Source organism: Trachymyrmex septentrionalis, unplaced genomic scaffold, assembly GCF_001594115.1.
Source record: "Trachymyrmex septentrionalis isolate Tsep2-gDNA-1 unplaced genomic scaffold, Tsep1.0 scaffold13, whole genome shotgun sequence".
NCBI lineage: Eukaryota > Metazoa > Arthropoda > Insecta > Hymenoptera > Formicidae > Trachymyrmex > Trachymyrmex septentrionalis.
The window spans coordinates 6,372,657-6,385,479 of NW_017304438.1; the positions used below are offsets into that span (position 1 = coordinate 6,372,657).

Genomic DNA, 12,823 nt, shown 5'->3' on the forward strand with positions numbered 1-12,823 from the left:
TGTGTGTATGATAGATAATTGTTCATTTAGCAAAGGCGTCTTTTTATTACGTTGAGTATCTCAAGTGGTATTGAAGGAATCACTATCAAAATTCTTACTGAAAAGAATCTTTAAAAGAAATTATGAAAACATTGGAAAATATTTACGAAGATAAAGCAGCGTGTTTCTAAGTAGTACAAATCTTTGTTAAGTTGGAAAAAGAAGTTTCAATCGGCATCTTGACTATTTCAATTGAAGAGTTTCGAGAGTACTTCCCTAACTGTGGGAACATCATTGGAATATAAACGCAAATGGATTCTCCGCCTTGAAGAAGATATTATTAATTTGGACGACGAATGAACTTAACAAATTTGAATTAAAAATAAAAAAGAATTCTAATTTTATGTACGAGTTCGATTGTCAATCTATGTTTATATGCGTTTCGCACAATCGTCGTGTAAGGGCCACCACACACAAAATGACATAAAGTACATAAGCGTAGCACAAGACCGCTAGACCAATCCGCTAGATCATCTGACAAAAAGACACCATATTGATTTGCATAAGATGTTTATCGGCCCAGCGGTCTTATGCTATGTTTATGCAGTTCATGTCATTTTGTGTGTGTGTGTGTGTGTGTGTGTGTGTGTGTGTGTGTGTGTGTGTGTGTGATGGCCCTTATAAGGGACTTATGTATCCGATGCGGAGAGCACGAGTGTGCCGTTCGCGAGCGATTCGCGGCGGAACCTGAAGGACGAGCGCGTTATTTCGTTACAATGCCAATGAGGGCCCTCGCGTGTAATTATAGCGGCCGGGACAAGGCGAGAACGAGCAGCCGCTCCGTTGACTTCGCAAAGGGACGGTGGAGGAAGAAGGGTCGCGGAACGACGCGAGGGGCGGACGACGGTAGACAGTCGATCGGGTCAGCAGGGAGAAAATAATTGACCTCGAAAGTCTAAGAAAAAAAATTGCCGGCGCCCTGGCTTTTACGGATGCGAGGATTTATCTCGCTCTCGGAAGCGCGCCGTCATGCAAAATTGAAAAAACCGCGTTGTGTTATCGATACCCCTACCGCCGTACGTGTTAACCGTCGCCACGACGTTGCGATCCTGCGAGACGCGAGAGTGGGAGATAAATATCCTATGTAACCAATGTGTGTGACATTTCTTTCCCTCTATCCCACTGAGCCGAGCCGCGATGCGATGTTGGTAGTTCCATGGTATCGATTTGATGCACAAAGGTTAAATGTTCCGGTCCAGCGGTTTCAATCGTAATCACATCTGTCTCACCTTACGTAAGACCACGGTGCTAGAATATTTTTCAACTTTTTCTCAGAGATTTCTCCCCTTTTACGCTCTGCAGTCGCGAAAGACTGGGAAGGGCCACTCAGCTATCCTTTCCTCGGTAGATTAGGCAAAGATTAACTTTTTAAAGGAGAAAAATCGTTCCAGGATGAATAATAATATCGAGTTGGTTTTCATTTTGCCTTTAATCTCCTTTGGAGATTCCACACTGTATCGTTTTGTCATGTATCTATCACACTGGATATTGTTAAAAATATCTTATAAAAATGTGTTAATTTAATTATATCATAAATGTTAAATTTATTGAAACATATTAATTTGACATGCTATAAATTTTAATGAAGAAATATAATTGCTTGCAAATTGTATCAGTGTTCCATTTTTTGTATTAATTTTTTGTGTACACTCTAAAATTGAGACATCTTTTCTCTATCTACTAATTTTTCAATTACTTTTAACTTGATTTTTACAATCTTTTTTGATGATTTTTAAAAATGATGAAATGTCAACTAGTTTTTGTCATAAGCGATTGAAAATGTGGAGTGTGTTACCAAAATTGAACTTTTGAATTGCCGAAGGATAAATTTATTCTTTTCATTTATTTTAAGACTATTATTATATCGTTGAATAGAAATTTAATTTTTGAAATACGTTGAAAACTTTAAAAATTATGAAAAGAAATATTGGATTCTATTGAATTCTCTATCCGGTTAAAATTGGTATTAAATAATTGACAAGGTAAAGAAATCTTGCGTTTGATACAATTGCATTTTGCATATTGATGATATCAAGATTGTTCGATCAAATTTTCCACATTACAAGAAAATTGTCGGCGAACGTGCGGTGCCTATAAAAGCTTTAATTCACATTGTTCATGCGCGTAATTAAGCCTGTTTAAAAGTGCCGCATCATCCGTGATTATTAAATAGCCGCGGACAATGAATGCGGGACAAATGTTAACCACATAAAAGGCCCAACGAAATCGCGCCCTGTCCCTCCCCATTTTCTATCTAAAACCGTGTTGAAGTTAATGGAATCGTCATTACGGCCCGCCACATTCGAGCGAGCGAGCTAATTAGCGCGGACACAAAATTCGTGCGAAATCCGCCGTTCGTTAGCAACGGCCATTGCCAATTTAATGCGGGTCAGTGGTCTGTGTGTTACAACGAATAATATTAATTAGTAATGCATTCGCGCGTAACGCACTTCGCCCCGAATAACAGCCAAATTCCGACAATTCCGATCGCTCCATCGAAGAATAGTTTCAAAACTCCAACTTTTATTTCACGATCGAGGCAAGCTACTCAATATTTTATCTATACTTTTATTACTTTATAACACACAGTCAATAACATCTTATATTTAAGTTCTACAGTGTGAATTTATTCACATTGTTATTTTTTTCTCGAGTTTCGGCGAGCAATTCTCGCGTTTATTAAATAATTTTCACCCTGTGTACAATACGCATACCTTGTGCAACTGTGCAATGTTTTTATTGAGTGCAAAGCAAACGAAACGCAAGCCAAATGCAAGTCATAGCTTTCGCCACCCGATTCATTTTTGCAAGATGAGAGAACTGCTGGTAAGGTCTCCGTTGCCAAAATATTCACTTTTAAGCACTATTATACGTTTCAGAATTATTAATGGCATCGTTGTCATTGAGAAAAGGGGACAGAGACAAAGAGAAGGAGGGAGGGAGAGAGAGAGAGAGAGAAGGCGTTTATTATTATTCTAGGACAAGTCTTTTAAGAACACGAAAATAAAAGAAAAGCGTAAAAGCAAAAATATACAAATAACGAAAGAGAGAGAAAGGAGAGAAGAGAGTAGGAAATTAAGCAGTTGTGAGTTTAGCTCTCATCTCTCTTCGACCGATGCACCGATTAATAGCACGTTAAATTACGGAGAGAATCTCGCGAGGTCCGAATGCATTCTGCGATGCAATCTGTCGGCAGCACGTCGCTCGAATTCATGTCGACACGGAAGTTCTGTAATTAAAGCGGAGGAATGCCGATCAAACCGGGGATCTTCGATTGGAGCCGCTCGATGGAGACTAACGAATTGTTTCGATTTAATAGGAGGATCGTGATATTGTCGATGCAGTATAATCGCAAGCTGATTTGTTATTTATGTTTTGGACGCTTGTTCCATTTCTCCTTGTAAAATATTTTTTTTTTAGCTGACATAATAGATTCTTTGGCACTGATCGTTTTTCGAAAATTCTCTTACGATTCGGTTTATTAATAGATCGTTTATTAATAATTTATTGACAGTTTAATTTCTTTTATAACTACACTATTAATTTCATGATGTTGAATTATTTTTAATCTTTTCCATAGATTGCTATTGCTCTAATCAATATGTCATTAATTAAATTAAAATAATTAATTAAACAATTTAACTGGAGAATATGTACTAAATTTAATTTATTATTTATTAAGTACGTACACTATTTACGTTACAATTATAGAAATGCAAAAATTAAATTCTATTTTGACACACATAAAAGTTAAATACAAGAAAATGTTATTTAACCAAGAGATTGGATTACCATTATTTTGTTTATATCTAACAGAATACACTTAAATTCATAACGTCTAATTATACCTAATTTGAAGTTATTTTTAATCATTTCTATAACCTGTCACTACTCCCACTCAATATGCCATTAATTTAAGTAAAACAACGGAATTGAATAATTTAACTCGAGAAAATTAAAATTTACTTAAAAATTTATTATCTATTGAGAATATACGTTAACACAAATGTTTACTTTAAAACTGACCACAGAAATGAATTAATTTATATATTTTGACAGACACATAAAAGACAATTCCAACATTATATATTTATAAGTACGTTTAAAAAATATTTATTTCGAAATATATTGTGTCGACCATATATATAAGTTAGTTTATATCTAAAGGTTACGAAATTGTATCAGCGTTATTACACGGTGAATTACCTTTATCTAACATGTATGTCTTCGTTTTTATTTCAGTGCGTATTGTACCTGTGGGCGCTGAAATTGTGCCATCCAACCACACTTTTCCTCCTCAGAGGTAACCACGAGTGCCGTCATCTCACGGAATACTTCACATTTAAGCAGGAATGTAAGTAAACCCTCTTCGAGAGGGAGCAAGCTTTTCTCTTGTATTCATATTTATGATTTTAAAAAATGTATATATCATAAACGAGCAGTTTTACAATCTATGGAGACTGCAAGTCTTTTTCTTATTTCTTCAAAAATTTGCAAGGAAGAAAGCCCGTTCCATTCTTTCTCCCTCCGATCTCGAAATATTCATTTCCCCGCGTCGTTGAATCTTTTATACTGCTCCGTGTTGCACGCTTTTTAGCCGTGGCCCGCTTTTGTTTTGCGTCGTAATAAGAAATTATTTCCTGTTTAATAATTTTCGACTCAGATTAAGTCTTCCGCCACGTTAGTTACGACGGGGTGTTGCCTCGTAAGGTGAATTAGCTTTGCGCGGCGGCGAAATTTATGCAGCTCATCCACCTACCTACATCGCGAACTTCGGCGCCTAACATACATGCGTGTGTCGTAATTACGGTCTAAGTAACAAAACGTGGCTTTCGAGAAAGAACCGAAAGCTGAATAAAAATTGTAAGCGTTAGTTTATGTAGGTTTCGTAGATGAATATATTTACAACGGAGAAAACATAATGTCAACTATAAAGATAATACTAGTTTACAAAAAGTATTTTTTAAAATTACTTTGAACCAGATAATGTGTTTCTTACAGATTTTTTTGGAAGCTAAAAACGATGCAAGTCAAATCGTTATCTTGAAATTTTGATCAGTAGTCACGAAAGTATGGAATTTTTTTCATTTCAATTTACTTTTTAGTTGTCATGAAGGATTTAAATACATAATTTTTTAAAGAAAATCTATAAAAAGTAGCTCGTTTAGTTCAAAGTAATAGTTTGCTTGTAAACTTGTGTAAGTTTATCGATTTTGTACAAAAAATATTAATATCGTATTATTTACTAATTACCTAAATAAACTATCCTCATGCATAAATATTGGAATCTAATTTTAAATGCATGCAGAAATAAACATATTGTTTTGTAGAATATTGTGTAAATGTAATATTGGGAATATATTTAACCTAATTAACGGAATTCGTAATGGAGCTAATTTATATTATCTTTATATTTGTTTTCATGCCATCGCATCGTGCTGAGAGTATAAATATTATACCATCGCGTGACAATATCATTTTAAACGATTCATATTTCACAGTTTTGTCACAATTTATATTCGCATACTTATTTTTTTTTTTTTTTTATTCTACATACTACAAAATTGTCCCGTTTAGATAAAATAAAAGTAGAAAATTATGTTATGAAAAATTCTCTGGAATTAATAAAAAAGATATGTGTTACACACTTATGCTGTGCCATGTTGCAGTAAAAAAGCTGCAATAACGAGACTCGATCGTAGCGATAACTCGTATTGCGTGTGCAATATCGACCTTGTGACTTGCGTGTGTCCCTCCCCATAGTCCTTCGTCCACGTGTACCCCACGTCGGATAAGTTACGAGATCGTAAACCGCCGGACATCAGCAGCACGTTACATTCGCCCCGAACGGCCGGGGCATTTAGGGAACGCTTGCGATTCTCGCTCTCTTGTTGTTTCCGCTTAAGTTCGAGCTTGTTCGCAACCAACGAGCGTTCGGGATTACATTAATCGCGTGAGTTTACGCTACATTACGTGGGCTCTGCCCTGGTGCAATTTATACGCAATGGATACCAGAAGATCCAGATTTGCGGCGTGTTTAACGTCGGACGCAGCTGCTCATCTCGCATCTCCTCTCCCGTCGATCTATGCACGCGTTTGTACGTGCAGCCGGTAAATGAAAGCTCGACGTGCGAAAAAATCCGAACGATTGCCTTTAATCGAAACCGGCATCTCTCCGGCGATTCTCCGCGTTCAATCCGCACTGCTTTCAGCAGTGAGCCGGTACTTGCCTGCCCATCATCACACAAGGAAACCACGTCGTATATTACGACTCGTTCCCGTCCTGTCGCTCACATCGTAAATGTTACAACGACGCGACTGGGGAAACCGAGACGGAGAGCGGGGACGCCTTGCAAATACTCGTAGGTTGACCTAGTATCGGACAATTTTCCGCGATCGATACACTTTTCCGCGAGACGCCGCCTGCTTCTAATGCGCGAGTGTCCGAGCTATGCACCGCGTGGGACGCATCGACATCTTTGCAGCGACAGATCCGAAGGGGCAATATTTTTCGAAGCTAATTAGGGCTGAAACGTCCGCATTTCGGTTAGTGTACTGAAAAATGTCTGGTAATAATAATCAAACTCAGATGATAGAGAGAGAGAGAGAGAGAGAGAGAGAGAGAGAGAGAGAGAGAGAGAGAGAGAGCGGTAGATTTGAATCGATCTCGATTGGATTAATGACGTACTATTAGTAGAGCATGTAACATCAACCAATAGTAGAGCATGTAACATCATTAATTTAACCCACGTTCAAATTAACTGCAATCGAAAACGCTATAAAGCTTTGGCTTCGATGAAATAATTTGAATTAAATGTTCGGTTAATTAATTAAATCAAAAGCTAATTTTACTTCTCTAAATATTAATTCAGCTCTGCCATCCAGTCACTTATGTTATGTTTTTTCTCTCATCTTTTTTGTTAAATTACTAAAAATCACTATTGTCTAAGATGAGTTATTAAGAGTCATCTTTTTTCTTAAGCTGATGAGATTTATAAAACACAAGCGTGTTCCATTCATACTTTTATCGTCTCATCTGCTAACAATTGCTACTCGCTCATCGTTGGCGCTAATTGGGTACTGGTCCAGTGTTAAGTCTATCATTTTTTAAATTTCAAGGAAATGTGAAACTAAATGTGATTTTTGAAGATTACAAATATTTTTCGCGTATTTACAATACATTTTTGTTCATTGTATTTTTTTAAATGTTTATTTTTTTACCATCCGATAAATGTATTCGTCCTTTTGTTTGGTTTAATTAATAATACATTGTTATACGGTATCAAAAGAATAAACCAGTGAAAATAACAGCAGATATTTTTTTTTTTTGCCTGAATGAAATTAATCACTATGAAAATTTGATTTGAAAAATGTTATTTTTTGTTCCATGTACTTTAAAAACTTACAAACTTTTTCCATCAAAAAGAGTTGTCACTTTTTTTGCTGCGATAATTAGAAAACTTATTTATTTCTAATTATTACTAAATAATTAATTACTATTATTACATCAGGTAACATTTGAAATATTTCAGCAATACGCTATCTAACAAAATACATTTTGGTAGATACATTATCAGATTTTTTTCTGATTAATTTATCAGCAATTTATTTCAGAAAGGACGTCAATTCATTTATAAAACTTAAGAGTGAGAAATAATATATTATTTACGACATACTTATGTCTTGCAAGTAAACCCGCCCGGTATCCTAATGATACTTTGATTATACGAACGTCGGACATAAATTCGTCGTATAGCGCTCTTAACTGCCTCTAAAAACATTTTATGTATTATTAAACGTTTTATGTTGCCTTATTGTCTCGTCAGTCCCGCATGATGTGTGTTACATCTCTCCCGTCGCCTTTTATATTCCACCCTCACGGCTCTATTATTATTGCAAACGTAAAAAGCTATCGTGTAGTAAACGTCAAGAGAGAACAACTCGGATTCACTTCTCGTCTCCTTGCTTAGGGTCCGTTCCTCGTGTCTGCGGTTTCGTTTTGAAGAACAGTTCTAATTTCCTCTTACATACCTACATCCAGAATCCGGCGTAATGCCATTTCCGCCTGCGATATTAAGCGGGGTGCGAGTCACCCCGGGGGGGGAGGAGGGTAGGGGAGGGGGGGGGTTGTTCACCCGACGAAAATTCGCTCGTTCGCGCACGCACCGTGACCCCGATTCCGCGCGCGTTTAATAACCGCGATAACCGCGAAAATTCCAACGCGCGTGCACGTTACCAGCCGGCGCTTTAATCATCGTTTTAACGGAGCTTTTGCCGTGCATTTATTGGCGGACGTTTCGGAGCCCCGCGGGGGAGGGGGGAGGAGGGGGTGTGTGTTAGCGAGAGGGTGCGCCCTCGCTCGCGCATATTCCGCGTCGCTCCGCGTTTTCTTCTTTCTCGCAGCCGCCTATTTACGCGGCCTAGTTACCCACCGCTATGTATTATACCGGCATTCACGTGCCGGCCGATCGAGAAAATTGCGATTATCTCCAGCGATTCAAGCTTTTCCTCGCGATACGAAGTCGCGATAGCACGCTCGCACAGAAATGGGGGTACGCGGTGATTCTCTCTCTCTCTCTCTCTCTCTCTCTCTCTCTCTCTCTCTCTTTTTCATTCCCTTCTCTTTAAAACGAGTGCAACAGAAATTTTTATATAACTTCGATAAACTGTCAGAAGTATCGTGCATATTTATTTTTATATAAACTAATGTAGCCACACAGCGGGCATTGTGGATTACAACAATGTGAGAGCTTGTCGCTATCGCGTCTTATGTAAAACTCAGGCGTAATATTGTATAGTGGGAAATGCATAGCATAATATAAGGGATAATATATCGCGCTCGCGCGATTCTACCCGCATTTTTTCCCCTTCTCCGCTCTCCCTCCCTCCCGACAATGTTTTTCCGACATTTGCCGCGCGCACATTTTTCTGCCAATTCGGGTAACAATGACGCGAGAAAAATGTAGCGCGCTTAACCGTGACGTATAGAAAAGTTCGATACCGGTTCTATCAAGATAAATGCGCGGTTGCTCCTTGCCACCGTATACTTCGTATATCCCAAATATATCATTTTTCCGCGTCGTGACTAGCGTAATACACGGTGATGCGGCTTCGATCCTGTATGAAAATGTTAAAATAAATAGAGCTACGGGGAAGAAAGGTTTTCGAGTGTTTAGAAATTTAACTGTATACAGATTTGAAAATAATTTTGTTCGATCCGTCAAAATAATTATGTAGGACGCTCGTTGCTAAATTTTATTCAGCATTGTCGTCAACGCAACAAGTTTTTTAAATATTTCAGCGAAATCCTCCTTTCTCTGTTGGATACACTCGTTTATATCCCGCCGGAATTGATAAACCGATGGATTTATCGGACTTACGCAATTATACCTATATTTTTCACGATACATCTGTAAATTTAAGTTATTGGTATTCAAGTAAATTTGATATTTATTCTTTTGCAGTTACGTCACCTTGGTTCCTTCAAATTAATTCTAGTGTCTTTCATTTAACGAAAATTGAATGAGTCTCACTTGTCGTGACTGCGGCAAATTTTCAACTGTACATATCGGCTCTTCGAAGAGCTAATACTAAAATATTGTACTTTATTGTATACTTTTATTATATATTTTGTTATATTCAGTTATAGTCTATACGAGAGTATTACAGCGCTTATTTCGCGATTGTCTCGCGACTGTTCTTATCTGGCTCCATCTAGCAGTGCACGACGCTGGAAACCTTAACGATCGCGCTTCCTGAAAGTTTCGCATGCCGAAGCTCGAGCTCGAGAAACACATTATTCCGAACGATTTTGTCGCTCGCACGCTTTTCGCGCTAGAAGCCGGGACGCGGTGGCCGCGCGCCAAGATCGCGACGGCATGTCGTTTCGAAATGGATCTCTGTGCCAAAAACGATCGTTTGTCCGCGAATATGGGAGACGGACGCGCAATTAATTCGCCAACGATTTCGCCAGAATCATCATTTTTGTCGCGGTACGCAGCCAGCGTGTGCTCCGCGTAATAGTCACGAGGATAGAATAAAACACTGCTTGTGAAAGATCAGCAGTCGTTGCGTGCTTTCTTGCGAATGGATCACAAGATACAGGATGGCGCACAAAATGTTATACTATTTTATATTTAACGCATTTATTTTTAACAAAATTGATAGAATATAATTTTATATCTCGCAACACTAATTAGGATTAATTAAACGGAAAGAATGGTTTTGCTGATGTAATTAAAAAAATTTGACTAGCTGTAAGTCTAAAAATAATTTTATTGGGCCATCAAAAGGCTGAACTAGTACACACTTTTGGAACTTAAAGTGAGATATGTATGTTCGATATTTGACAAAAGCGAGAAAGAGAGAGAGAGAGAGAGAATTCTAATGAAGTCTAGTGCTGCAGGGATAAAAAAGATTCAAAATAATTACGTGAGATGTTTAAACGTTGATGACAATGCTGTAAAAAATTTTAACATTTTTGCAATCAATTTAAGTGACTTAACGATTTGGACGGTCCAAGAAAAAATTATATTCACATTTATATTTAGCTGAATTTTTAGATACTCGACAAAACCATTCTTTCCGTGTATGAAGGTCTGAAAATTGTACAATTAAACGATACGACATTTCATACGTCACCCTGTATATTTTCTAGTCACCCAATAAGAGTTCCGTTCGATAATCTGTGTTTAAATTTATTTCAGATTGTTTTTAATCGTTCCCACGTTTAGTCGACCTCGATCGAATTTCTACATTATTTACAATTAATCTTACTTTCCTTAATTATCTGTCGGTTTAATTATGATGTTGTCGATTAGTCTTTGTTAGACATCTCACAATGGTGTCTTTCTCTTTATTTCTCTCTGCTTTAATAATCTCGAGACATGAGAGCTTCGCCGAGTCCGTCCTTGGCGCGATATTACAGACATCCGTTTCGCAATACTTCAATCTGCAACCCCAAAGAGGCTCCTACGTCCACCAACTGGTCGTTCATTTGCGAGATCTCGTGAAGGTCCTCGAGTGGCAACTTCGAGCGACGACGATCCGTTTAGCTTCCGAGCCGACAAATCTTTATCCTGTCGAGATTACTCCGCTTTATTGGTACGAAATCCTTTTCGCGCGTCACCTCGAACAGTGATTCGACGATCCTCCTTCTATGTAGTAAATACAGCTCGCTTCACGTCAATTTCCGAGGTCACATTTAACAGGAAACATGTCAGAAACAGAGAGCGATGGCTCGAGGAGAGCTATCTTACGATACCCTTCTGAGAGTTAAAGTTTTACAATTTTCATGTGAAACAGCGTCATACGAGTTAGTTGTAAAAGTAATCCGAACTTGGAATCGAAAAAGAGGAATGAGAAAACACGGGACCACGGAATTGGTCCGTTTTAGAAATAAGGCCGCTCGAGAAATAAGACAACGATTACCCGTTCCGGATCTTATCCGCCGGAGCGGTTTATCGCTCGCGCGAGACGGAGCGGGCTGTCGGTTGCATTCGTGGGCACGGTGGAGAGAAGAAACTGCGGACGGAGGAGAGAAAGCGCAGCGAAATTTCAGGAACACAGAACAGGCGTGGACGACGCCAGCCGGCTTCTCTCCGTATTCTAGAGAGTATCCATTATTCCGCGGAGGACTGCGACGTGAAATAGAGCCCCCCCGTGTGTTCGCCATTCTTTTTACGACTCGTTCGCGGAATAGTAGTCCATGCCCGACTATGCGTGTTTCGCCTGGGCTTGTCAGGATCTTTCCTCACGACTCCCTTGCGTCGCCTTTATTTCCTCCTTCATCTCGACCTTTTCGCCGAACGTCAGATTAGACGTGTCAACCTCCGATCTCTCATGTGTTCTCATCTCGTTTCGTAAAGGAGCTATGAAAGTAGTCCTCGACACATTCGTACGATCATTGTAAATCGCCACGAAGCTCTGATAGAAATTGCGAAATACTCTCGCGTGGACAAAGTTCTAATCTGTTATTTTAATTTGGGACATTTTTTCCTTTTTTGCTTTCAGGTAAAATAAAATACTCCGAGAGGGTGTACGACGCGTGCATGGATGCCTTCGACTGTTTGCCGCTCGCTGCCCTCATGAACCAACAGTTCCTCTGCGTACACGGTGGTCTGTCGCCAGAAATTCACAATTTAGAAGACATTCGCAAAGTAAGTAAATTCTTCACGTGCTCCAGTTGTTGCGTGCGACGATTGCGCGTCACGGTGTTGAATAACTCTGTATTAAAATGTACATAAATGAATCTGTGACGCCAAGCTTTGTTGGTACAGAATTAACATTTGACATAAAGAATAAGTGCCTTCTAGATAAGAGAGGTCTTTGTGAAGCTTCTCATTGATATTTATTTTGTCCTCAGTACCTTCGATCGAATCTTTTTCCTGGTAATTTTTGCAGGAAACTTTAGAAAAGAGTGTCTTTTGAACTATTGTTCAATTTAAATTCGAGATTGCTTTTTTACACGGAAAGAATAATTTTGCTAAAATAAAAATCTGAAAATTTACTTTGATATATATTATTTAGCTAGATACAAAATAATTTTCTTAGACTATCAAAATAATTATGCAAGACACTCAAGTTGTTAGAATATAAAAAAAGACTTTTACATTGCTCATCATATTTGAGCATCCTACTTTGATGGTCCAATAAAATTATTTTCAGATTTGAACACTAAAAAAAGAACCTGATAATAGCTGCTAAATATTGAAAGAAATAATGCCAATCAAATATTCGATTAATATAATTAAAAATAATTTTACTTATATATATATATATATAT

At 38.2% G+C, this 12,823-nt stretch overlaps 1 protein-coding gene across 5 annotated transcripts in view; it reads left to right on the forward strand.

Annotated features, from left to right (window-relative positions):
- The window catches only part of LOC108756760 (serine/threonine-protein phosphatase 2B catalytic subunit 2-like), a 165,382-nt gene that overhangs the window by 105,070 nt on the left and 47,489 nt on the right, over window positions 1-12,823 (forward strand). For all 5 annotated transcript variants that reach the window (XM_018500788.1, XM_018500789.1, XM_018500790.1 and 2 more), the window contains exons 4-5: window positions 4,282-4,393; window positions 12,052-12,197. In XM_018500788.1, coding sequence (XP_018356290.1) covers window positions 4,282-4,393; window positions 12,052-12,197 — 258 coding nt within the window. The remainder of the gene's footprint in view (window positions 1-4,281; window positions 4,394-12,051; window positions 12,198-12,823) is intronic.